The sequence below is a fragment of the Dipodomys ordii genome, unplaced genomic scaffold (assembly GCF_000151885.1).
Source record: "Dipodomys ordii isolate 6190 unplaced genomic scaffold, Dord_2.0 Scaffold14, whole genome shotgun sequence".
NCBI classification, from domain to species: domain Eukaryota; kingdom Metazoa; phylum Chordata; class Mammalia; order Rodentia; family Heteromyidae; genus Dipodomys; species Dipodomys ordii.
In genome coordinates this window covers 2,289,494-2,317,152 of record NW_012267230.1, presented here as the reverse complement: position 1 = coordinate 2,317,152, position 27,659 = coordinate 2,289,494, and the positions used below count along the sequence as shown (strand labels likewise).

General features: G+C 47.9%; 1 protein-coding gene across 1 annotated transcript in view; it reads right to left on the bottom strand.

Annotated features, from left to right (window-relative positions):
- Nucleotides 1–27,659, bottom strand: part of Prkcb (protein kinase C, beta) — a 297,806-nt gene that overhangs the window by 72,521 nt on the left and 197,626 nt on the right. Inside the window, exons 7-10 of the mRNA XM_013011169.1 lie at nucleotides 15,037–15,193; nucleotides 13,194–13,328; nucleotides 8,959–9,055; nucleotides 973–1,119 (exon numbers count right to left, since the gene is read on the bottom strand). Coding sequence (XP_012866623.1) covers nucleotides 973–1,119; nucleotides 8,959–9,055; nucleotides 13,194–13,328; nucleotides 15,037–15,193 — 536 coding nt within the window. The remainder of the gene's footprint in view (nucleotides 1–972; nucleotides 1,120–8,958; nucleotides 9,056–13,193; nucleotides 13,329–15,036; nucleotides 15,194–27,659) is intronic.

Sequence of the window (27,659 nt, the reverse complement as noted above, 5' to 3'; positions counted from 1 at the left end):
CACACACACACACACACACACACACACACACACACACACACACACACACACAGGAGGAAAATCAAAAGACAAGACAGGGCTCAGATTTCTGCCTTAAGTTTCCAAGACGAAGAAGAAATTTCTTTTTTTTTTTATACACCTGAGTTCATGGTGTGAGATTTATACCAGCCGTCTCTGTAGCACACAGAGGAGTTAAAAGACTCACAACAATACTAAACAAGTGAGGGATACTTACAAAACAATCTCAATCCCAGTAAAGCAATATCTCATGGGATCTATAAATCGCTCTATGAGTCCCAGACCTGTCCTTCAACCATGTCGCTGTTAGAAATTGTTTCCATTCTCAGCTGCCACCAGGATCATTTGCAAACAGACACACACACACACACACACACACACACACACACACACACACACACACATCAGATCACGTGGAATCCCTGCTTAAAAACTTCCAATGGCTCCCCACTGCAGCCCTTTAAGCTTTGCCCAATTAGGAACCTAGTTTTCCCTCTGCAAGCAAGTTCCCCAAATTACCTTCTGAGAGTACCTAGGAATGTACTTAGGGACATACTGAAGTGGAGGGTGCCGTTGTACGATTACTGTCTGCACTGTAAACAAACTGTCTGGCTCTTTCTTTTTTTTTTCCTGCCAGTCCTGGGGCTTGAACTCAGGGCCTGGGGCACTTGTCCCTGAGCATCTCTGTGCTCAAGGCTGTTTTCTGTGGGTTTGTTTTTTTTGGGGGGGTTGTTAAATGGAGATAAGAGTCTCATCAACTTGCCTGCCTGGATGGACTTCCAACCCTGATCCTCCAATCTCAGCCTCCTGAGCAGCTTGGATCACAGGCATGAGCCACTGGCACTCAGCCAGTTTCCTTTTGCCTCTTTCTCCCCCCTGAACACCACGCCCCATGGAACTGCTGTCCTTGCTGGAGTGGCTGCAGCCACTCTGGCACACCGAGGCACACCCTACCTTGCCAAAGCTGCCTTTCCCCAGCACCATGAGGAAGTTGAAGTCGGTCAGTTTCATCCGGTCCCTGTTACCGTTGTTGTCAAACTTGGAGATGGTGTTGGTGGTCTTTTCTTCGGGAGTCTTGTTTCCTTGGCCTACCTTGGCCCTCTGGGGGAGAAAGCACAGGGAGGTGGGGGGTGGGGGACACGATTAGGGTGAGCAGGTGGAAGCAGTCACGTGCATACTGTGGCCTCCTGCAGCTAGCTCACATGCTGCGTCACCTGGCCCCACATCTGTTCCACAAGGCCCAGACCAGAGCATCCTAGATGCCTCTGTCCAGCTCTCCTTGTCCCACAAACTGTCCCTTCCTCTCCTAATGCTTGCTAGCTTTTTTTGTGTACATCTGTCCTCTCTCTGACCCAGCCGGCTACTACTACAAGCTTCCCACCCACTGCTCCACAGGCTGTGGGTGCATCCTGTCAATTATAGGATGAAGGTCAAAGACCTTTTGCTGGTTTATGAGATCAGCCTCTACCTGGCGTCTGTGCCCGCCCCCAAAGAACCGCGTGTTAAAGACTTGGGCCTCAGGGTGGCGCTGTGGGTTGGTGGAAGACCTTTAGAGGGCGGGGCCTGGTGGGAGGAAGTTAAGTCCTTGGGTTGTGTCTTTGATGGGGACTGTGGGGCCCTCACCTTTTCTCTTCTGCTTCCTGGGCACCAGGCAAGCAGTTTGGCCCACCACACGCTCTCCCACCAGAGGCAAAGCCTTTGGTCTGCCCCATCTTGGACTAAAGTTTCCAGGACTACTTTAGAACCCCTTTAGAGGTTGGGAAAGTAATACAAAGGTACAATGCACCTATGTACCTCTGATCGTGCAAACTACCATTCATCGAAATGAACGCCAGGAAATGGAAACGAGTTGTTTGCTTGTTTTTTTTTCCTTTTGTTGATGCTTTTCTTTTCTTTTTTGTCTTCCTTGTTCCTTTATCTGTCTTTGGGAGGGTAAGGGGAGGCACGGAAAACTGGTCACTGTGTTGAAAAGGAGCCGTGCAACTTGCGGGTGGGGACGGGAGGGAAAAACTGGGAGAGAAGCAGGGAAGGGGAAACGTCCAAAAAGAAATGTCCTCTTTATCTGACGCATGTAACTGTCACCTCTCCATATACCATCTTTACAATAACAATAAAAACATTACAACCAAAGAAAAAGAAGTTAGTTAACCAGGTATTTTGTTACAGTGACAGAAAGCTGACTGACACCTGCCTGTGTATCCTCTTCACTCCCAGGCTGCTGCTGCTCCTCCTCCTCCTCCTCCTTCTCCTTCTGCTTCTTTCTCTTCTACCTCCCTCATCTCTCTCCTATCACTGAGGGCTGCCCTCAAAGGGGATTACTTCTCCTCTCCTCCTCTTCCTCCTCCTCCCCTCCTCTCCCTCCTCCTCCTCCTCTTCCTCCTCCTGCTTCTTTCTCTTCTATCTCCCCCATCTTTCTCGCCTATCAATGAGGGCTGCCCTCAAAGGGGATTGTGGGACATTGGTCTCTTCATCTCTTTCTTTCTTCCTCAGCTATCTGGAAGCAAGCAGCTCCTCCACCATGAGCTCCCACAATAACCCGCCACCTGCCCACAGGCCCACAAGCAATGGATCAGCTGACCAAGACCGAAGCCACCAACACCCGGAGTCTAAATATGTCTTTCCTCCCTTGAAGCTGACCCTCTGGAGTATGTGTTCCAGTTGTTGGGAGAAGGGGGCCAGGGGGTGGGGATGAATACAAACATCCCAGATCATGCCTGCACCCACACACAGACCACGGCAGGTTTTCCTTCGCCCACCCAGTTACCCGCTCTGCTTCCTCTGGGAAGCCATTCAGGATTTGCTCTTTCTAAATTGAGTTCCTCTCCCCTTCCTCTCATCCTGTTCCAGGAATGTTGAGAGTATGAAGACATTTTAACAGGATTTACTTCCAGGATAGTGAAAACGGAGGAGTTTGTGAGCTCAGGTTAGAATGCTGACTCCGTGTGACCCGGGACAAATGATTTATCCCAGGCTACTCCTTCACCCAGAACATCGTTTGCTTTCCATTTCCCCAGAGTGAGAAAACCAAAGGCCACTGATGGCCTGGGTCTTCAGCACCCTCTCTGATTCCAGTGTCTTCTCTTGGTTCTTTCCATGCTGATTTCTCTGAATACACAGAATGTATTCGCACCCCAGGGCCTTTGCAGTTGCTGGGTATATACTTTCTCCAGCAATGAAGAGTGTATATCAAATAACTCTTAGCAATTTCCATTTGCCTTCCTTTTTTTTTTTTCTTTCCACATCACCCGTCACCATCTCACAAACCACCTATTTCCTTATATTGTCTCTCCCTTCACAGCAGAACCCAAGGTTGTTTTAGGGAAAGGATTTGGTCTGTATTGTCTTCTGCTGTTTGAGTGGTACCTGGAGCAGGGCCTGGCACATAGTAGATGCTTCTTTGCACCAGAGGAATAAACCTTCCTAAACCACCGTTTCCCTGTTTAACCACCACCAACACCAACACCACCACCACCAACAACAAAGGAACTGGTTATGGCAGGTGCTGGTGGCTCATACCTGTAATCCTAGCTACTCAGGAGGCTGAGAACTGAGGGTTCAACTCGAAGCCAGCCTGAAAAAGACCATGAGACTCTACTGTTTAATTAACCACCAGAAAGCCCGAAATGGACACAGGTGATTCAGTGGTAGAATGGAAAAACCCAGGCCCTGAGTTCAAGCCCCAGGACTGGAAGAAGAAAAGATACCTGAAATGGAGACAGAGACGTGGGAGTTATTGAAACCAGGAGATTATTTTCTTTGTGATGGAGCCATAACAGAAAACAAGGGACCAGGACAAAAGCCACGCTGACTTGAGCTACATACTACACAACACCCCCAAATCATCAACATCATTATCCCCTCTGTCCCTAGGGGAACCCACGCTCTTTCCCCCCACCCCCTCCCACCCACCCTCTCACGGCTTCTCCTCAAGCCCCCAGCAGGTCTTCTGGGCAGTCTCTCCCTGGGTAGGGAGGGAGGGGCTTCCAGGGTGTGTGGGGGTGTGGTCCCAGCCCATTGCTATGGAAACAGGGGGCGGAGCTCACACTTTCCACTGGGCTCATTTGACTTGACTTAGAGAATTGGCTTGACTTAGAGCCAAGGAACGGGTGGGTTTTTTGTTGTTGTTGTTTGGTTTGGGCTGCTGTCCTTCGAGTTTCTGCTTCTACTCCACTCAGCTTGCTTTGTGCTCTGGTTTGTTTCCCAGAGGGTCCAGGCTAGATGCTCTGGTGCCAGGGGATGATTGAAGTGAGGGGCGGAGCCTCGTGGGAGGTCGGTAGGTGATGGACCATCCTCCACCATCCCCTCATGCTTCCTGTTCCCACCGCCTAGTGACCCAGCCCCGGGCAGTCCTCAGCAGAACCCAAATGGGTAATACTTTCAGCCTCCAAGATGGGAAAAAAAGAAAAAAGGAAGGGAGGGAGGGAGGGAGGGAGGAAAGGAAGGAAGGAGGAAAGAAAGAAAGAAAGAAAGAAAGAAAGAAAGAAAGAAAGAAAGAAAGAAAGAAAGAAAGAAAGAAAGAAAGAAAGAAAGAAAGAAAACTCCAAGCTGGGCACTGGTGGCTCACACCTGTAATCCTAGCTACTCAGGAGGCTGAGATCTGAGGATCACAGTTTGAAGCCAGCCCAGGGTAGGAAAGTCTGTGAGACTCTTTATCTTCTAAACACCAGAAGTGGCGCTGTGGCTCAAAGTGGTAGAGCACTAGTCTTGAGCAAAAGAACTCAGGGAGAGTGCCCAGGCCCTGAGTTCAAGCCTCACCCTCACAACCAAGAAAACAAAAAACCTTTTTTTCTTCTCTGAAATACCCATCTTCAGACACTTTGTTACAGCAGCCAAACACAACTCATCCAGCATGCTTAGCTGAGTATCTAGCATCTAGATGAATAGTCTAATAATACTGGTCTATCTTTCCCAGTGTTTGCTGCTATTTTAATATTTAAAGCATTGTATTCCCCTCCCCCCCCACACACACTGGATGTCCACCTGGATCCCATAAGCACATGGGTTTGTGCCCTGTCACAGGGGGCCTCTGGGGGGTGAAGACCCGTCACGTTGCGTCTACACACCCACGGCCTCCCACCACCTGGCCGAGTCATCCAAGGGGTGAAATGGAAGTCCAAATTAAAGTTGTCCTTTTGCTGGGTAAAGGATGTGACTCAGAACAGACTCCAGAAATGGTTGCCTTCCATGTGTGCCATTTAGAGCCTAGGAACTCAGTGCTCAGAGAGGAAGCAAATGGGGAGCCCCTCGAAGTGGGTGGGCAGCCCCGCTGCTGTCAAGGGGGGCTGTGTAGGCTCCCAGGGCTGGGCCCCCACTCCCTCTCAGAGGGTGAACCCCTGTCCTGCCTTAAACCACAGACATCTGTGCACCCCGAGTCCTAGAGGGAGCTCGGGGGGTGGGGGTCCCTGCCACCCTGGAATAAAGGCCAGCCACTAACAGCCTGGGAGCCCCGGTAGAATCTCCCTGTCCACACACCCCATATTTATTTCAAAGGGGAGCTGGGTATGCAACGCATTAAGCTATGCAACCATCACCCCACTTTAGGAGAAGGCAAGTCCAAAGCTCAGAGAGAGAAAGAGAGTAGCTTGCCTATAATCACTCAGCCAGGGACTGGGAGAGCAGGGTTCAAATCCAGGCAGGCTGCCCAGAGCCACCACTAACTGGGTCCCTGTCACACAGATGTGGCAGCTGGTGCTGGCCCAGGCCCTTGGTGCCCCTTACAGCTGGGGCTGCCAGCTGTCACACCTGCATCCCTGCGGGGAGGGGGGGCTCCACTTCTGATACAGCCACCACAGGGGGGCTGGGGACAAAGGCCCAGGGAAGGGAACTGGGCAGGGGAGTCCCCACTGCAGATTGGAACCCCATCCAGCCCCGAGCCACCATGTAGCCCGGATCCAACCACTGGCCCTTGGACTGCACCTGCCAGTTCATACAACTCAGGGAGAATCCAGAGAATCAGTTAAAACGCCGCTGGGTCTGCCCTAGACATGAATAGGTATTCTTTTGCCATGGGTAAGTAATGGCTACTTACAGAGCGCTGATGTCTTGTTAGATTTTATAAGCCATTTAGCTAGACAAAGTGGAAAGGATGGGCGTTGTTGGTGTGTGAATATAGCACGCTTGTTAGATGGGGAAATCCAGCCTCTCTAGATTGTGGTACTTGTTGGATGTAGTGCCCCAAGGCTCATCTCCCCTCCAGCTGCTGAGAAACTGCTATACCTACCCTTCCTCCTCCTTCCTCTTTCTCCCCCACCTCTGCAGGGGCCTGTTCCTAAATATAAACCATTTGCACTTGACTCCTTTACTGTGTTGTTGCTTTTGAGACTAGGTCTCCATACGTAGCCCCATAACTGGCCTCTACCTCATGATCCTCCTGTCTCTGCCTCCTGAACGTAGATTTGACAGGCTTGCACCTCCAAGCCCACCTCTGAATGCTTCTTCTCACAGTCTATTTTCTGGGAAGACTCAAAACCCAAGATAATGATCAGCCCTGAGACCTGGGAGTATTCTGTCATTTCTTTGGGCCTCAGGTTTACTTATCTGACAAAGAAACTAGGAATGACCACAGCACAGTCAGGGGCATTCTAGAGGAATTACAGGAGTCAGTATTTATCTGTACAGCAGTGAGATGAATAAATGGCACATTGTAAATCAATAAATGCACCCTAAAATGGTCAGGAAAATGCATTCCGAGCCACTTAAAGCATCGCCTAGACAAAGCCAGCCCTGGTGGTCTGTGACTGTCCCCTGTCCCCAAGGTCACCTATCCCCAAAGCTCAATCACTCCAACTCCAGCAGCTCCATTGTATCATCACCCCCAAATTCCTTCCTCCAGAGAAGACGCTAGAAGGTAATTTCGGACGCATTCCGGGTGCTAACTGGTTAGCACGCTAGGATTCTGTTTCTCACATTCAAGGTCAACTGAAATTTCTCGTACGTCTGAGGACAATTTTCGTTCTGTTGGAAACCTTTTTTTTTTTTTGTAATCAAGCACTATGGTATGGCGCGATTACAATTCAGGCATAAACAAGCATTTGCGGGCTCCCGCCAGAAAGAAAGACACACATTTTGTCGCATGCAGATAAAATAGTTCTCCACTTCAAGCCAATTACGGGCCCAGACAAATGCTCTGTTTGTGGAGAAGATTTGTTGTGGTGGTGATGGTGGTGGTTGTGTTCTGAAATGTCACCCCAGCTGCCCCAGGACAGAAGAAATCATTTTGCAAAAACAGAAGCTTCAGTTTATGAAAATACCAGCCCTGGTTTTGGTGGGTTTTTTTTTTTTGGCTTTTGTTGTTTTTTTTTTTACAGCCACCATTGTACCATCTTAAACACAGCAGCAAAAGGGCAGTACGTGAGCAGAAAGATGGGGGAGAAAGATGGAGAGACTTTGAAGATGGGCTGGGCATCTCTGCTGTCCAGGCCTGTAGGCCCTACAGGTCTATAGGAATGACCTTTCATTACCAAGGTCATTGAAAAATGGCGGAAAAGCTCAAGTCCAGTGAGTTTATTCCACTTGTTTCCAGGGAGACCAACAGGGTCTGAACCATTCTCTCTGCGTAGAAGGCTTGGGCTCCACAAACAACACAGGGGCTTAGATTTCTGTTGAGCTGAGGTTTGCAGAACTAAAATGACTCTTGGGATACATGTCAAAAATCAGTGCCAACCGGGGTGCCAGTGGCTCACGCCTGTCATCCTAGCTACTCAGGAGGCTGAGATCTGAGGATCACGGTTCAGAGCCAGTCTGGGCAGGAAAGTCTGTGAGACTATTATCTCCAATGAACCACCAGGAAACTGGAAGAAGAGCTGTGAGCAAAAGAGCTCAGGGTCAGTGCCCAGGCCTTGTGTTCAAGACCCATGACTGGCAACAAACAAAAACTCTGCCAAAGGCAAAGTTACTCTGTTATCCTGTTACTCTGGCCCTACCTCTTCCCTAGCCCTCCCTAGCACTTAGCCCCCCCCCCCGGGCTTTCCCTGCTGCATGCTCACAATAACTGTTGTTCAGTCTCCTAGAACGGTGATAGAACAAGCCACCCCAGGGCCTTTGCACCTACAGTTCGTTCTGGATGGAAAGCTCTTGGCTCTCCTCTGGCTCATTTCCACTGCATTTCCGCCTCTTTTCAGACAAGGTAACGCTGTTCTTCACATGTTCTCCACACACTCCATGTCTCGTTTGAGAACTTTATGTATGGTCCACACTTTCACAAGGCTTTTGTGTGATTATTTCATAGGAAACAATAGCTCAGCTCCTTCTAGCTCTGCCGCAGAACGGTGCCTAGGATGCCATTGCTTATCTAAAATTGAGGGCTTCTACCGCACGCAGTGAGTAAACCAGATTCCCCCCCAAACGACATTGAAGTGACTCAGTACGAGCCTGCCTTTGCCAAAACATCTTCTTGGCAAAACTGGGATAGGTTCTGCTTACCTGCTGCTCCCACATGCCTAAAATTGGGGTTCAACGGTCCCCAGAAAGTGGGGGAGGGTTTATCCAAGGACAGAGTCAAGTGTGACTGGTTTGGGAGAGTTCTCTCAGGGCCAGCAGCCCACGGGAACCTGTGACAGCCCAGCCCCCATCCTCCCAGGAGGCCCCTCCCCCCAAACCTCCCCGGCTTGGCCTCTGTATCCTTCTGTTTCCCCTTTCAGTAACTCACCACTCTTCCCATCCACTCAGCCTCAAAGCCAGCTGACCCTGAAGGAGCACTTTTGAGGAAATGGGGAAGGCCAAATTTGGACAGGGCCACAGGAATGACTACACAAGGGGAAGGGTATTTCTCTGGGGTTTTGAAGCATCGGTAGGAGTTTTGTAGGAGATGGCACAGCATCGCAAAGGCTCGGAGTCATAAAAGGCCTGGGTAGATGCAACCTCACCCACAGAAAATAAAACAGCCAAGGGAGGTTAGAGGTACTTGTCCCTCTGAGGCAGAGAGAGAGGAGAGAGACTCACCTCAAATTTCTGCCTCAGCTCCTCATTTCCCTGGCTTCCTTCCGGTGGTACAGGCACATTGAAGTACTCTCCCTCCTCCTGGCTCAGCAACTTGAACCTAAGAGGAGACAAAGACAGCGGAGAACACATCTCTGTGGAGACGGCATTACAGGGGCCTCCAACAGCCTGCAATGAGGGCCTTTTGCTCCCTCGGAGTTTGTGTGGCTGGTTCTGGAGGAGTGTGTGCACACATGTGTGTCTGCATCTGTGTCTCTGCGTGTGTTTGTGTGTAGGGGTGTGTGTGCATGCGTGTGCAGCCAAGCCCACGAGGTACTTTGGGAACATTCAGTCATCCTCCCCCAAACCAAAAATCCCAAATGTCCCATCATCCAAAACTTTTGGATTACGGAGAAGGCACTACAAATAAAACTTTGTTTTATGCAAAAATTCATTTTCACGTTTTGATTTTTGGGGCCAGTCCCGGGGCTTGAACTCCAGGCCTGGCTGCTTCCCTGGAGCTTCATTTTGCTCAAGGCTAGTACTCTACCATTTGAGCCACAGCACTACTTTCAGCTTTTTTGGTAGTTTATTGGAGCTAAGAGTCTCGCAGACTTTCCTGTCAGGCTGGCTTCGAACCATGATCCTCACAATTCAGCCTCCTGAGTAGCTAGGATGACAGGCGTGAGCCACCGGCGCCTGACTTTTAGCCAACTACCAAAGAAGCCAGAAGTGAAGCTTTGGATCAAGTAGTAGAGTGCCAGCCTTGAGCCTAAAAAGGCTAAGCAAGAATATGAGGCATGGAGTTCAAACCCTGGTGTGTACACACACACACACACACACACACACACACTACTGTCAAACATCTCCTTCAGACAATGTGAATAGAGTGCGTGGGAAACAAACGAGCTTCCCATTGAGACTCCGGTCATCTTATTATGAATATGCAAATGTCCTCACATCCATTATGAATATGCAAATGCCCCCAACCTCCAAAAATTCCTGAAAGCCAAAACACTTCCGGCTCCACAGCTGTCAGATACGGGGCTCTTGGCCTGTATTCTGAGCACACCGGAGAAATGAAATGGCACAGTGTTGACAGGACGCCGAGAACCCTGTCTCCCGACGCTCCTGGCGCTAGGTTCCAGTGACGTGGATCATTTCCCAGGTGCTTTGACCTATGTCCTGTGTGTTCAAGGCTCTGGGGGACTCTGACACACCCGCTGCCCACATCCCTGTCTCCCGCCTGCACATCATACTCATGGCCTTTGGGTGTCATTCTCCAGGACAAGAACTACCCAGCATCCCTTGCGCCTCACAGACAAATCTAGAGACTCTTATATCCAAAGAACCAGCAAAACGTTGGAAGTAGAGGTGCGGCTCAAGGGGTAGAACACCAGCCTTGAACAACCACAACAAAAAAAAGCTAAGCAAGAGCAGGAGGCACCAAGTTCAAGCCTGGTACTGCTGCCTGCGTGTGTGCACGCATGTGTGCATACACACACACACACACACCATGCCTTAGGGCCGGCTGGCACACATAGCATTACCACAACTGTCCACAGCAGTCTGCTCTGACTATAAAACACCTAAGTGTAATTGAGCATCAGTAATAAAAATGTAAATGCAAAGCTAGCTGTTGAAAAGCCTCGGTAAATACAGGCGAGTTAGAACCGAAATTAAAAACACACCTGCAGACCTTGGATGGGAACAAAAGCCAGGACAGGAGGGACAAAAGCTTAGAGGAATTACCTGCTCCCCTGCACGCCGGACTCATTATCCTGAAAGAGCCGACTACCAGCGGAGGGAGGAAAAACCAATTAGCAAAATACTCAACTGCAAGTCAAAGACAAGCCCAAAACAAACCCCGAGAGGAGAGGAAAGGGAGCCACAAATCTCACAGCTCCTTCTCAGAAGAAAAAGTAAACAAGCAGAACAGATGAATTCCTGGGCGATCAAGGGGAACGAAAGGAGAATGGCATTAACACATGGATCGGGGAAGGAGAGGCCCAGCCGGCAGACATGGAGCCATGGAAGCAGAGAGACAGATCAGAGGGGCTCAGGCTAGTGCCTGGCATCTGGGGGGTCTCCCCTGTGGCTGCTGACACCCCATCTTAAGTTACAGCCATCTGGGTGTCGCTTAAGGACCCGGTTCTGAAGATGGTGTCACGGGGTGTGACAGAGCATGTGATACCCCCACTGCCAGGCTGTGCTCTGCTGACAGGGAAGATATACACCTGAACTGCCAGTCACTGTGCGGGACTCAAGGTATCCAAACCGCAGTGAGCCGAGCCAATGGAACCTGGTGCCAGTGTTTCTCACGCCTGTCAGCCTAGCTACTCAGGAGGCTGAGATCTGAGGATCGAGATTCAAAACCAGCCTGGGCAGGAAAGTCCATGAGACTCGTATCTCCAGTGAACCCCCCAGAAAACCAGAAGTGCCACTGTGGCTCAAAGTGGTAGGACACTAACCTTGAGTGGAAAAGCTCAGGGACAGCATCCAAGCCCCGAGTTCAAGCCCCATGACTGCATGCTTCTATCACTTGAGCAGCATCTCCATCCCTTGCCAACTTGTTTCCACTTTCCTTTTTCTATGAATTACCTGAATACCAGTCCCTCACATCTTCTGTGGAATCAATTGTGGGTTTTTTTTTTTTTCCTGCTGCTTTTTTTTTTTTTCGTTGGTCCTGGCGCTTGAACTCTGGGCCTGGGCGCTATCCTGCAGCTCTTTAGTTCAAGGCAAGCATTCTACTGCTTGAGCCACAGCACTACTTCCGGTTTTCTAGTGGTTAATTGGAGATAAGAGTCTCATGGACTTTTCTGCCCGAGCTGGCTTTGAACTGTGATCCTCCAATCTCAGCCTCCTGAATAGCTAGGATCAGAGGCGTGAGCCACCAGAGCCAGCTTTCCTGCTGCTTTTGTCCTTAATGTGCTTAAGCAAAACCTTGACACAAATGCTCATTGTCTGTTTCATAAGAATTATGTTTTTAACACCCTGAGAACGATGCATAACTTAAAGGGGCTTTTTAAAGTACTTTCCCTCCCTCAACATCAACTTCTCGTGTGTAATTTCTTGCTCAGGGTTTACCTCCAGCCCATTTCCTGCCACGGGTTAAGTTCACGAGGCTGTGTCTGTTCAAACTGTGATAGGTCCCTGGAGACTAGACCCTAGCAGACACTCGGGTCAACAAAGCAGAGCAAGAGCAGGGAGTTGTAAGGTAGATGGGAGCCAACAGGTTTAGTCCAGAAAGCACAACACATTCTGGCAAAACACTTGGTGGTGGTGGTTGTGTTTCCTTTTCTTCCACTTGGCACTGAAAAAGGTCCCGGATGAGATAATTCAGAAATAAGATGGTTTTATCTCAAAGAAATAAGACCTGTGCCTATGGGTACTTTTAAACTGACTGTGGTAAGCCGGGCTGTTTGAATTTAGATCCTTCCTCACAGTGTTGAAGGCCCTACCTTCCAAGCTGGAGATACTGCCAGTGGGCAGTTTGTTGTTGCTGTTATTGTTGTTGTTGTTGTTTACATGTGAAGGGAGCCGTGTTAAACCTCCAGAAGAGAAGAGATGTTGTGACTGATCTTGGCCTGGCTAGTACTCTCCAGGGAGACTCCTCCCTTAGGGAATTGAAATCGGACAGATGTGTTTGATTAAACCATGAGAACCACTTTAGGGCTCTCTCCAAGTCCAGCAATTGTGTAACGTGGGGCAGGTGTGTGATTACAAGAGGAGTGGGGGTGGGGAGTGAGGCCTGGGGCTGGCTCTGTCCTAGTGGATGTTGGCCAAACAACTCTTCCCAAGCATTTTTAAATACTAGCAATTCATTCCTCTTCCTGCTCCTCCTCTTCCTCCTTTGTTCCCTCTCCTCCCTCTTCCTTCTCCTTTCTCCTCCTTTCTCTTCCTCTTCTTTGTCCTCCTCCTCTCCTTCTCCTTCCTCCACTTGGCTTGTTTCTTTGCTCACACATTGATGTTGAGACAGACCCAAAGTCTCACTAATGATCCCAGGCTGGCCTTAAATTTCCAATCCTCTGCCTCGGCCTCCTGAGTACTGGAATTACAGGCATGCACCACCATCACACTTGGCTTTTTCATTAACCAAGTAAGATGTGTCTGTGAGGAGATCTAAGCCACCAACTGTCTCTTTTGGCCTCTGCTTGCTTTTTGTGCTTCTTTTTTTTGGGGGGGGGAGGAGGGGAGAAGCAAAATATGCCTGATCTCGGGTTTGCCGTTTCCAGAGGAAAAAAAAAAATCTTTCTTACCAGCCATCCACACCAGCTTTCTGCAGTTCAGAAATCCCAAATGACAACGACCCCATGAAGTCATTTCTGCTAGTCAGGTCCCAGTCCCAGATCTCCACCGACAGCCTCCTGTCTTTGTCCGATTCCTTTAGCTGACTGAAGGAGAAAAAAAAAAAAAAGGGAGAGAGAAACAGGTCAGGCCTTCCTGACTCCTCAAGAAAATAAAAGGTACAAGCAGACAAGACCCAGAGATAGACATGTTTTAAACACTGCAAGCAAGAAACACGCCCAGTCCCCACTCCCCAGAGGCTTTTCCTGACTGGCAGCCGATGGCAGAAGCTGGAGAAAGCCAGGGCTAGCTCCCACGAAAGCCACCTTAGCTGGGTCAGCAGCTCTAGACCTTCACTGAGTTCATGGTGTTTGGGAAGTCCTGCTGTCAATCATTGAGGAACCACAGTACCCACTGTATAACTGGGGTGATTGGGGGAAGGGGGTGTTCACACTCGTGTGTGTGTGTGTGTGTGTGTGTGTGTGTGTGCATGCATGTATGCACTTGTGACTTAAAGACACAACTGAGAAAGTATCTGGGGAGAAGGGGGCAGGTTGAGTCACAGGAAAGGGTTGTGAGCTGAGGGTGGCCCTGTTGACATTTCCAGTGTTTTTCTGGTTTTTCCCTGGAAAACGGTAGAGAATCTGGGGCTACCCCTAAGGAACCCAAAGGTCACCAGGTGACCAGAAGTGTCAGCCGGTGACCAGAAGCACCAGCCCATAGCTGGAACCATGATCTCTGACCTATTGCCCAAGGTGAACCCTGCTGTATCCAAAGCCACTATGGGCCTTAAGAAAACTGCCTTCAAGTTGTGTAAGAACCATCTAGAAAGCGGGGAAGAAATGAAGTGATGAAGTTAGAACCTAACTAGGGTCTGTTACACATCAGCTGGCTGTGGTAGTGAACGCCTGTTGGTCAGATGTGGGGCACCTGCTGGTCCCAGATTCCTCCTGGCCGAGGAAGGCCCTCGAGGGACACTGTTGGAGAGATCCTTCTGGAGAGGTGGTCACCAACTCTGTGGCAGGTTGGGGGTCCGACAGCATCCCTTCACCTGCAGCACGCTGAGTGGCCCCCATCCTATTTGCTCCCTACATCACACTTTCTCAGTTCTACTTTTAAGATAGGTTCTATAGCCGGGCACTGGTGGCTCATACCTGTCATCGCAGCTACTCAGGAATCTGAGGTCTGGAGAATTATGGCTAGAAGCCAGCACAGACAGAAAAGTCTGCGAGACTCCATCTCCAGTTAGCCAGCAAAATGCTAGACTGGAGGTGTGGTTCAAATGGTAGCGTGCCAGCCATGAGCAAAAAGAGGTCCAGGGGTCAAGCCATCGTGTCAACACACACATTTACACAAATAAAAACATAAAAAACAATGCTGGGTGCTGGTGACTCACGCATGTCATCTTAGCTTACTCAGGAGGCTGAGATGTGAGGATCATAGTTCAAAGCTAGCCCAGGCAGGAAAATTCACTGGACTCTCATCTCCACTTAACCAGCAAAAAGCCAGCAGTAGAGCTGTGGTTCAAGTGGTGGAGAGTTAGCCTTGAGAAAAAAAACACTCAAGCCTTGACTTCAAGCCCCAACATATAAATAAATTAAGAAATTTAAGTAAAATAAAATATGTGATATATATATATACACATATGCATATATGTATATATATTGCTTGAACCACAGATGGCTCATGGAAGGAAGTGAGGTAAAGGGAAGGAAAGAGAAGGAAACAGGAAGTGAGGGGAGGTCCTTCCTTCTCAGGTAACCCACGTCCGCAGCTGCTAACTGCCCAGGCTTAGTGGCCTCCATGTCAACTTACAATCGGAAGGTCTCATTCCACTCGGGATTGAGGGAGCATTTGATGGTTTTGGTCTTCTGCTTGCTCTCGCTTTTGGGATCAGGGATGAGTTTCAGTTTTACATAGGGGTCGGACAAGCCATTGGGGTCCATAGGGACAAGGTTTTTAGCATCTCTAACTGGAAAAGAAAAAGCAGTTTAAACATTAACCATGCCCCTAACGACCAAACACCTTTTAGAACACAACAGACAAGCCATCCCCCACCACAGCCACCCAGGCACTGAAGATGGCTGCAGAATGTACATCCTTCCTCAGTCACCCCTGTACAGAGGGAATGTGCATTCTACAAACACCAAGGGTGCCAGGCCCCCGTGGCTCACGCTTATGATCCTAGCTACTCAAAAGGCTGAGATCCGAGGCTTGCAGCTGAAAGCTTAGCCCAGGCAGGGAAGTCAGTGAGACTCTTATCTCCAATCAACCACCAAAAAACAGGTCAGAAGTGAAGTTGTGGCTCAAGTGGTAGAGCACCAACCTTGAATGAAAAAGCTCAGGGAAAATGCCCAGGCTTTGAGTTCAAGCCTCAATAACAGCACCAAAAAAAGGCAAGAAGGGGCTGGGAAGATGGCTCAGTGGTGGAGTGCTTGCCTTGCATGCATGAAGTCCTGGGTTCGATTCCTCAGCGCCACATAAGAAGAAAAATCTGGAAGTGGCGCTGTGGCTCAAGTGGTAGAGCGCTAGCCTTGAGCTGAAGAGCTCAGGGACAGCGCCCAGGCCCAGAGTTCAGGCTCCACAACCGACAAAAAAAAAAAAAAAGGCAGGAAGGAAGGAAGGAAGGAGAGAGAGAGGGAGGGAGGGAGGGAGGAAGGGAGGGAGGGAGGGAGGGAGGGAAAGAAGGAAGGGAGGAAGGAAGGAAGGGAGGAAGGAAGGAAAGAGGGAGGGAAAAAGAAAGAAAGCGAGAAAGGGGAAGGAAGAACGAGAGTAGGGAGGGAGGGACAGCGGGAGAAGGAAAGATCCAAGGTAATATATTTAATCCAAAAATGAATCAAATTATGTGCTAGAAGTTGAATATATAATGACTCGTACCAGAAATGCAAGGATGATTCAACCTTCCGAAATCTATTATTAATACACTCATCAATTTATAGGTGAAAGGAGAAAACCTTAAGGTCGTTGTAGTTATCTGGAAATAGCAGAGACATTTCTTAACAGGATCAGGGCTGTCTGAAATAACTGCAACACAGAGCCGGGTGAACTCAATCCCATTAAAGCCAGGAGTAAGACAAAGATACCAATTTCCACACCATCATCAACATCTTCTCTCAATGTTCCAGAGATGAAATAAGACAACAAGAGCAAGAGTTCTGCAGGTTCAAAATGACAAGATGGCTGGCCCCGCTGGCTCACACCTGTCATCCTATCTACTTAAAGAGGCTGAGATCTGAGGATTGAGAGTTCAAAGCCACCCTGGACAGGAAAGTCCATGAGACTTTTATCTCTAATTAACCACCAAAAGCCAAAAGTGGAGGTATAGCTACAGTGGTAAAGGGCTAGCCTTGAGCAAAAAAGCTCAGGGTCAGTGACCAGGCCTTGAGTTCAGGCCTGGTACCAGCACACACACACACACACACACACACACACACACACAAATTCATGCATAGCACAGAATTGAGATCATAGAAAATACTCCATAAATGATAGTGGCATTGCTATTATAATTGTTATATATTATTCTTATTATTATTTTATAGTGCCCTCTTTTCCTACATGTGTCTGTTTTTATGCAGACTTAACCACTCCTAAATAGGTCAATAGTTAACAAAACCACCTGAGCTATTTCTTCTTGAAAACTGTGCCCTTGACCCTCCCGTTTGACCTTCTCAACCCTGGGGGAGCAGAAGGACCACCAGAGTCCATCCCAGGACCCCTCCCACACAGTGATGCCAGTTTGAAAATTCTTTTTTTTGGGGGGGGGTCTGGTCGTGGGGCCTGAACTCTGGGCCTGGGCGTTGTCCCTCAGCTCTTCAGCTCAAGGCTAGCTCTCTACCACTTGAGCCACAGCACCACTTCCGGCTTTTTTCTTTTTGCTTATGTGGTGCTGAGGAATCGAACCCAGGGCCTCGAGCATGCAAGGCAAGCGCTCTACCACTGAGCCACCTTCCCAGCCCCCCAGTTTGAAAATTCTGAGTGTGTTCATTTGCTTCTCTGACAAGTTTCCAAGCTGAGGCCGGAGCTGGCCCACAGAGAACCCTGGCTGGCACAGTTCTGCAGATTGACGCTTTCTTAAGATACCAACACGGCTCTCCCCCATCGAGGAAGATCCCCAACTGTTATTTTCTCTCATTTCTTGAACCTTCCAAGGAAAATAGCAGGTGGCAGTTTGTAGTCTGGAATGGCACTTCCATCATAGAGTGAACTGCACTTCAAAAAAAAAAAAACCCACCATGATTGATGACACATGGAAGAGCCAGAAACTTGTCTGTCTGTGTGATTGACATATGCAAGTAGAATCAGCTCATCTTTCTTCTCTCTGCTAACACCACTTCCCTTAGTTCCATGCTTTATGAACTGACACCATAAATACAAGTGTTGGTAGGGAAGGGAAGTCTTGCACTTTAAGTGTAAGATCCCTAGGCAGGATGAAGCTTTTGGTCTCAAGACTAGTGACTTAAGAATGATTTGTCTAGTGAGACACTGAAAGCACATGCCTGTAATCCTAGCTACTCAGGAGGCACAGATGTGAGGATCACGGTTCAAAGTCAGCCTGGACAAGAAAATCTATGAGACGTTTATCACCAATGAACCACCAGAAAGCAGGATGTGCTGCTGTGGCTCAAACTGGTAGAGTGCTAGCCTTGAGCAGAAGAGCTCAGAGACAGCACCCAGGCCCTGAGTTCAAGACCTAGGACTGACAAAAACAAACAACCAATGAAAAAAGCATGACCTGTCTTGAGCATCAACCTCCCCACAAAGCAGTCATTCTCTCTGGATCACGACCTCACCTTTGAAGATCTTTTGTCCACTTGAATCTAAGACACTACAATTTTCTGGGAGAAATGGAGGAGAATTGATCCTGGAATGGTTGGTGTTCCAACCTGCCAGAGCTCTGGCTAGAGAACACATTGCATAAGAGCAGTTGGTGATAGCTACAGGCGAGGCTCCAAAGGCCTGGCCTTTGTGAAACTATTCAAAGCCAAGCCTTAGTTCCCAGAAGACAAGAGTGCCCCACACGAACCTCTCTAGACCACGCTTGGCGGGACCCACTGTTGATTTTCCCTGAGATATGTTTCCTTACTGTCTTTGTTGGAATCCAGGCAGCCCAGATGGCACAAAATGCTTCACCAAGAGTAGAAATAGGAATCTTTTTCCCCTGGTGGAAGTTTGCTAAATGTGCAGAGAGGCATTGGGTCTCCAGAGGGCATTGCTTGCTTTGGACATGGAGCTGAAAAGGGAGTCAAATTCATTTGCTTCCATCATTTCAGAGAAAGCCCGACCTCTGCCTTCTGTGTAAAAGTTATTTACGCCAGGTGCTGGTGACTCACACCTGTCATCCTAGCTGCTCAGGAGGCTGAGATTTGAGGATCAATGTTTGAAGCCAGCCCAGGCAGGAAAGTCCATGGAGACTCTTAGCTCTAATTTATCACCAAAAAGCTGGAAATGGAGCTGTGGCTCAACGTGGTAGAGTGCAAGCCTTGAGTGAAAAAGCTCAGGCTATAAAATAGCTCCAGGCCCTGAGTTCAAACTTCAGGACCACTACCAAAAAACCCAAAAACGAAGCAAAATTTGTGCACTGTCATTCTGCCCCTAGAAAGGAAACTCTCACTTTCAGGCTGTTGAAAGTGCATGCCTCTACTCACCAACTATCCTACAACTTTTACTACATTTCACACCTCGCCTAAATTCTTCTCTTGCTGGATACCAGGACCAAGTTCAATTAGGTGTGCTGACTTCCAGGAAGAGGTTAAGGGAGTGGAACTGGGAAATGTGGACAAAAAGACTTTAACTTCTCTATCTGTCACATTTTAAATTTCTTCCAGAGAGAACAGATTCCTGTATTCATTCTGTTGTTAAAACTGGTAACTGGCGGCTCTTGCCTGCAAATCCTAGCTACTGAGAAGGCTGAGATCTGAGGCTTGTGGTTCAAAACCAGACTGAGCAGAAAGTCTGAGAAACTTTTATCTCTAATTAACCACTAAAAAGCTGGAAGTGGACCTATGGCTGAAGTAGTAGAACACTAGCCTTGAACAACAACAACAAAAAATGATCAGTTGAGGAGGGGGGGAGGGAAGGGATGGTAGGGGAAAATCAAAGGAGGAGACAACAATGCTTGATAAGAAATGTATTCATTACCTTGTCATGTAACTATAACCCCTCTGTATAGTATTTTCACAATAAAAAACTCATTAAAGAAATGATCAGGACCAGCACCCACGCCCTGAGTTCCAGCCCCAGGACCAGCACACACATACCCTCACCAAAACCACTTAGGATTTGAATCACAGAACTGGGAAAATGATCTCCATACTACATAACTCAGATACTCAAGGCCCCTGTATGGGATCAGTAGGACCTCTCAGCACATGCCCCAGTGTCTAACAAGAGGAAGAGACACTAAGTGACTGGCAAGTTGCATTGTTGCTGTCCTATACTGTTCTTATCAATGCCAGGGAACAATTCCTGATGGCTGACAGATTCCCTGGGCCTCTGTTGAACTTTCAGTGCAGCATTGGATCAACACTACATTTCTTCCTTGTACAACTATTCTTTGCATGTGCAAGACAACATCCTTGTTCTTGAGAAATACACACAGAAATACTTTCAGATCAGTGACAAACAGGACCCCAACTTATTCTCAGTTGGTCACCAGTGGCTCACATCTGGAAGCCTAGCTATTCAGGTAGCTGAGACCTGAAAAATCATAGTTCAGAGCCAGCCCAGAAACTCCCCCCCCCCAAAAAAAAAGTCCACAAGATTTTCCTCTCCAATTAACCAGCAAAATGAAGTACTGGAGACATGGCTCAAATGGGAGAACACTAGCCATGAGCAAGAAAGTCCAGTGGGAAAGAAGCTCTGAGTTCAAACTCTAGTATAGGCACAAAAACAAAAACAAAGTTGGTCTTAAATGGTTGAGGGAAAAAAATGCACCTATGGAACAGTAATTAATAGAGAGAATACATAACTTAATTAATAGAGAGAATACATACCTCTGCCACACAGGTACCGGATGCTTCTGTTGCTCTTTGCTTGACAATCTAGCTTCAGGTCCCTTTAGGTTCAATTCCTCTGTGTGATGTTTGCTGTTTCACACCCTGAGTTTCTCTGACCCAACACTGTTGCTTTTGTGACCCCTGCTAGCCCAAGTCCCCTCTTCCAGCCTCTTAGCTCATTGCCTATAGTAGCTTCGTCCCATAGGCTCTGATTACAAAGCCACAGACACGTAGCACCCCAGCACATCATGGCCCCGGAGGCTTCCAACACAGCTGGCTTCCTGTCACTGCTGGCACAGCTGTACGATTGTCACACATCTAATTATCCATGTTGAGACAGGCTTTTTCAGCTGGGCCCATCATGGCATCTATTGAAGAAAACCTGTCAGACGATACGGTAAAGACGGGACGAAGATGGGAGCAAGTGTGTGTGGAGCCAGATCGAAATTAGCTCTGACCTCACACCTGAGTTGAAATCCTATCTCGGCCTTGGTCACACCAATTGGGAGAGTTGTGCTTTGTCAAAAGACTCTTTGAGCCTAAGTTTTTTGGCCCCCAAAATGCTGATAAAACTACTGCCAAGTCAGGGAGAGGGTAGGTGGGAGGTGGGTAGATAATCCCTAGGGTTGTCATTGGATCCTGAAAAAGAGTCCACGTTTCAACAACAACAACAACAAAAAATTAGATGAAGATCTGTGTTAAGTCAGCCATCTGTTGCTGTGACAAGATACTGGAGAGAAATCTGAAAGCAGGAAGGACTGCTTACAGAACACAGTTTCAGGCCACGGGCTCTGGGAATCCTGTCTCTGGGATGTGGGGAGGTGGTACATCATGGCGGAAGGTACGGTGGAGGAAAGCTGCTCACAGCATGGTGGTCAGGAAGCAGAGAGAAGTACAGGGTGGGCGGGGCTGAGATCTATCCTTCAAGGACCCACCTCCAGTGACCTCTTTCCTCTAGCGAGGTCCTACCTCCTAGTGGTTTATTCCACCATGAACCTGTTGATGAAGAGAACACCTCATTATCCAAACACCTCTCAACAATACCACCGGCTGGGGAGCATGAGCCTGAAAGGGAGGATTTCAAATCCAAAAGCCTAACTCTACCCTCATGATAGAGGATAATGTTGTTAAAATAAGGCAACTGGTAGAAGCCCAACAAATGCTGATTTCCTTTCTCCCTAGAGAGAATTTAGAGCAAATCACATAGCAAAAGGCATATCATGAACAAGACAAATTTCAGGGTTCACAGCCTATCTCCTTTTGGTGCGATTCTCACACCAATGGAGCTTGGCGGGTGACATGAAGCCAAATGCAAAACATTCGATTATAATCAGGATCCTTTTTCTTTCCAACACAGCTACTTAAAGAGTTTCATGTGGAAAGGCATCTTTATATTGATGCAAGAATAACACATCTTTATGGGGGTATACTTGGATAGTCTGGTGCTTTTTTTACACTTTGCATATTGATAAGCTCAAGATACTCAGTTTATCCATTTATCTCAAACCTGGATTATCTCCTTGTGATGAGTATCATCAAAAATCCTCTCTTCAGCCAAGCACCAGTGGGCTCACACTTGTAATCCTAGCTATTCAAGAGACTGAGATCTGAGGACTGGGGTTCAAAGCCAGCCCAGACAGGAAAGTCTGTGAGATTCTTATATCCAAAAAGCTGCAAATAGAAAGCTGAGGCTCAAGTGCTAGAGCCCTAGTCTTGAGGAAAAGGGCTCAGGGATAACACTCTAGCCCTGAATTCAAACCCCAGTACTCACACACACACACACACACACACACACACACAAAACCTAAGGACAAAATTATCTAAAAAATGACAAAAGACAATTGACAAATGTAATAACAATTTCTTCTTTAGACACTTAGGTAAACAGGAATAGATGAATGCCTTTCTTGATATAATAAATACACCAAAGGCTTTCACCATGCCTAATGGCAAAACTCTAGAGGCATATCTATTTAAGACCACAATCAAATTAAGAAGGTCCGTATCATTACTGTGATTTTGCATCCCTCTGGAAGTGCCAGCCAATGCAATCACAGAAGAGCAAACCATAAGAGACCTCAACGTCAAAAAAAGAGGACATAAAATTAGCTACCGTTGTCTGGCTATGCTGAGAGCTAATCTCAAAGGTGCTAGCACGTGATTAACACCATTTTTCTTGTTTGGAGCCTTGATCAATTTTTTCCTCATTTTTAATCTCAGCCATTTCAAGGAGAATGTAGAAGAAGGAGATATTCAATACACAGCCTTGGTTGAACATGAGTTATGTTTTTAATTAGAAAACAAAAAGTAACTAGAAATCTGAGAGAAAGAAATCCCTGTGTACTGGTATAATGGGAAGCCACTCTTGTGTATGTGTGATGTGTGTGTGTGTGTGTGTGTGTGTGTGTGTGTGTGTGCGTGCGTGCACGCATGCGCATGTGCATGCACATACACATGTGCACGTGCCAAGACTTAAAACTCTATTTCTTGGCTTGTATGCTCATGACTGGCACTCTACCACTTGTGCCATTCCTCCAACCCTTCAAGTCTGCTGGTTAACTTGACATAAGAGTCTCACAGACTTTTCTACCCTGGTGAGCTTCTAACTTCAGTCTTCAGATATCAGCCTCCCGAGTTGCTAGGATGACAGGTGTGAGCCACCAGCCCTCAATACCTATACAGACATTATTCCTAGTAGACTAGAATTGGATACAAAACCACAGATGGCTCCCCAAATTCAAGTCAGCTGATTTCCCCCAAAGTTCTGTATCTGTGTGTAAACTACCATGCACATGCAACTTCTGTGCTTGAAACCAGAGAGCTGGAAATCTGAATTCATGTCCTGATAAACCTAATGTAGCATCATTTTAGAAAGGTGTCACATCTTGGTCATTCAGTTCATGGGATAGATAAGTGGATGGATAGATTGATGATGTATAGATGCATGCACAGATGGGTGGGTAGATGAGTGGGTGAAGGGAGAGACAGGTAAATGAATGAATGAATGATGGATAGATGGATGGACAGAAAGATGGAGGAAGGAAGAGAGAGAGGAAGGGAAGGAAAGAAGGAAAACACTGGTAATCTTCTCATTGTTATTTTATTGTAATTTTACCAAACTATCCACATCTCAAAACCATTCTTTATAGCACCCATTTAATCCTCCCTTTTCCTGTATTTTTCACCACTGCATGAGTGTGAGTGTGAGCGGGTACACACATACACCCCATGAATCCAGAGATCACCCCTTCCTTCACAAGGAGCACCTACTGAGCTCCTCTTGGAGATTCCCCCAAACCCAGCTTCTTCATACCCAACACACCCCAATGACGTGGACAATCGTCCCTCTGGGGTATAACATATGCCACTCCAAGGCAGGGCACAGCATTTGGAACTTACAGCAGAGAGAAGACAAACTCCTCAGAGCAGAAGAGAAGCCCTTCCATGAACATACATCTGTGCCCCTCTGGCTGGCCAGAGCAGGTGGGGGTGGGGAACATCTTCATTCTGTCTGGGACAGATGGTATGGGACTGAGAGTACAAGAAGTCACCGCTATTCCCTGTCAGGAGACCATCTCCCTTGAGCTTTAGGGACAAAGGCTTGCTACAGCCTATCCCACCCCCTCCAGGCAGGAATGAGGATGGGGTGCCACAGGTCCCCTCATTGTCTGGGCACCAGAAGAGCTGTAAGCAAGGGACAGAGCTGGTGCAGTGTCCAGCCCCTCCACTGCTGTGGCTTGCTGACACGGCTTTGGGCGCTGCTTGGCAATGTGATTATTTCTAAAGATGTGACATAAATACTAACACAAGGTCCCTGGAGCTGCAGAGTCGCTACTTGGAAGCTTAATTTGGACATTCAATCAAAACTGTCTGAAGGCGCCTTTGCACAGCCCAAGCAGCAAAAGAAGCCAGAAGCCCCGCAATCTGCGATCACTAAGCGATGGGTTTAATTTCCAAAGGCTCAGGACAAAAGCCTTCCCAGCGCCGAGGAAGGGGGACTCACCCCCTCCCTAGACAAACACTACACAGTGGCTCATTTCTTCAATGGGCTCCCTGCTTTGATAGAAAACCCCTATCTGCATTAACCACACCACTGAGTCACCAATTCAAAGGTTTGGGTTTGGGGGTTGTTGTTTTTTTTTTTTTGAAAACCTGACAGCCACATTCTCACATCGTGTTTCTCAGACAGTCAGGGGAAAAGGACTGTCATTGGAAGATAAGTTTTCCGTTTCTTCTGCACTTCCTGGAGGGGGGGGGGAGGTGGAGAAAACATCTGTTAGAAGGTGGAACATCCCAACAAAAGGAATGTCTTCTTTTATGTGCTACTAAATGTCCTCAGTGGCATAGAAGCACTAAAAAAGGAGTCTGCCTGCCCAGCCCATGGGTGGATGAGTGGGTGGATGGGTGGATGGATGGATGGATGGATGGATGGGTGGGTGGGTGGATGGATGGGATGGATGGATGATGGATAGACAGATGCACAGATAGATGGATGGGTGTGTGAGTAGATGGATGGATGGATGGATGGATGGATGGATGGATGGATGGATAGAATGGGGTGTGGGTGGGTAGACAGATGGATGGAAGGATGGGATGAGGTGGGTGTGTGGATGGATGGTTGATGGATGATGGATGATGACTGGGCAGATGCCTAGAGATGGATGGGTGGATGGATAGATGGAAGGATAGGATGGGATAGAGAAGTGGATGGATAGATAGGTGGATGGTGTATAGATGGATGCGCAGATGGGTGGGTGAAGGGAGAGACAGGTAAATGAATGAATGATGGATAGATGGAGGGACAGAAAGATGGAGGGAGAAAGGAAGGAAGGAAGGAAGGGGAAGGGAAGGAGGGAGGGAGAGAGGGAGGGAAGGAGGGAAAGAAGGAAAACACTGGTATCCTTCTCATTGTCTTTTTATTGTAACTTTACCAAACTATCCACATCTCAAAACCATTCATTATAGCACCCATTTAATCCTCTCCTTTCCTGTATTTTGCATGAGTGTGAGTGTGTGTGTGTGGGTACACACACACACACATACACACACTCAAAACACTTCCAGCCTTAGCATCAGCTGACCAGCACTGCCCCCCCCACCGCCCCCAGCATTGGGATAGGTATCTCGGGAGAACCTTTGATATATTCGGGTGTTAACTTCAGTTGCTGAACTGTGAGGAGATCAAGGAGACCACAGGACAACGGCTGGGGGGGGGTACTGACTAGAGGCTAAGAAGTGTCACTGGAATGTTCTGGAAGAACGTCTAGCTGCCCTCAGACCCAATGCCAATCTGATGACCACAGATGCAGGGCATGCTCAGCAGAGGTAGAAAAAGGTCCAACACAGCGCCTACCCTACGCCTCCACCTGATGCCACCAATCCTCTGCCCACCGCCCCCATCAGCCCTGACCGTTGGTGGCTGGCATGGCCTGGTGCCCTGAGACCAGGTCCTGGGATGCTTCTCCCTGCACTCAAGCTGGAAGAGGAAGGCACACTGCACAGAGGGTAACATCTGGAGGTTTAAGGCGCTGTTTCCTCATTCCCTTCTCCACTGAATTCTGTTGCTCTCATACCCGCAGGCCCTCTGTCCTCTCCCTCCACCCCCCATACAGCTAGACATGAGTCATGGCTGCCCAGGGACACGTTGTTAAGGTAATAAGAGCAAAGGCAACAAATGCTTGACTTTGCAGTTCTGAACGCTGCCTTCCTCCCTATTTGCCCTCAAGAGCCAAGCTCCCGGATGACAGCTTGGTAGATGGGAGGAAGACAGTCCCTCCTTCACTCTGCCCTGTGTCTGCTAACTACCCAAGCTCCTTCTTAGTGGGCCAGTAAAGCTGGCCTCTAGCAGAACTTCAGGGCTGACCCAGCCCAACCAGTCAGGACAGTGTTTGGGGCCATATCCCAAAACAGGTTGAGTTGGAGCCAGCCTAGAAGCAGGTACCCCTTCCAAAAACCCTCCCTCTAATAGAGAGGGAAGGAGTGACATGGTCCAAAAAGCAATGTTCTCTCTACCTGACTAATGTGACTGTAACCCTGCTGTACATCACCTTCAAAATAACAATTTAAAATGCTGAATAGATAAATATAACTCCCTCTTCGCTCACCCCATAAGCTGATAAGTGGGTGCCCCACATGGGAATACGTTAGAAATGCAAATCCTCAGACCTCATCTGACCCACTCAAACCGAAGATGGAGCCCGGAAATCCAAAACTCAAAACTCTCCCCCCCCCGCCCCTCAGAAATGAGAGCTATTCACTGGTTGCAGAGGGGCAGTATTGGAGGTTAAATTCACACATGGTAGGCAGGTGCTGTACCGCTTGAGTCATGCCCCCAGGCCTTTTTGCTGCCGTTATTTTTCAGGTAAGGTCTAGAATTTTTTTTTTTTTTTTGCCAGAAGCCAGCCTCAGATACTTCCTGTGTATACCTCTAGTGTGTACAGCTGTGATGATGGACACACACTACCATGCCTCACTTAGTTGTTGAGATGGAGTCTCTCTTGTTTTCTTGCTCAGGCTGACTTTAAGTTAGAATCCTCCCAATCTCTACCTCCCAAATATAAACTGGGAATACAAGCATGAGCCACCACCCTGGGCTCAAGAACCATTGTTTTCTGAGCAATACTGTCACATAGAACTTTCTGGAATAATAGTAGCCACTGGCCACATGTAGCTGATCATTAGTACTTGAAAAATGACTATTGGGTTTGAAGACCTGAGGTTAAAATACTTGATTGAATTTTCATTTATTTAAAATTATTTTTCTCTCTTTTCCTCTCTCTTTCCTTCCTTCCTTCCCTTTCTTTCTTTCCTCTTTTTTCTTTCTCTTTTTTCTCTTTCTCTTTCTTTCTTTCCTCTTTTTTCTCTTTCTCTTTCTTTCTTTCTTGCTTCTGGTGCCAGTACTGTGACTTGAACACAGGGGCTTATGCTCTTGGTTAGCTTTTTTGCTTCAGGCTCACACTCTACTATTTGAGCCATCACCATAGTTCCTGCTGGTTAACTGGAGATAAAAGTCTCTCCAATTTACCTGCCTGGGTTGGCTTTGAACTATGATCCTCATATCTCAGCCTCCTGAGTAGCTAGGATGACAGGCGTGAGGCACCAGCACCTGACGTTCATTCACATTTAAATGGCCACAGGTGGCAAATGGCCGGCGCTTTATACAGAGTGTTCTGAGACCATGATGTCAGCCTCCTGCCAGAGCCTCCTTCCTGTCCTGTGCTTTCCCTGAAACTCAGACCAACCAGTGAGCTGCCCACTAATGGATCTACCCAGACATCCAGATCTTATCAACCCATTCCTACGCTCAAAACCTCCTCCGTGACTCACACCGGCTTACTGAGCTTAAGTCTCTGTTCCTTTTGTTCTTTTTCATAAAGTGGAAATGCTTTATCTTTAAAAAAAATGATAAAGAAGACTAATAATACTAGACAATGGTGACAA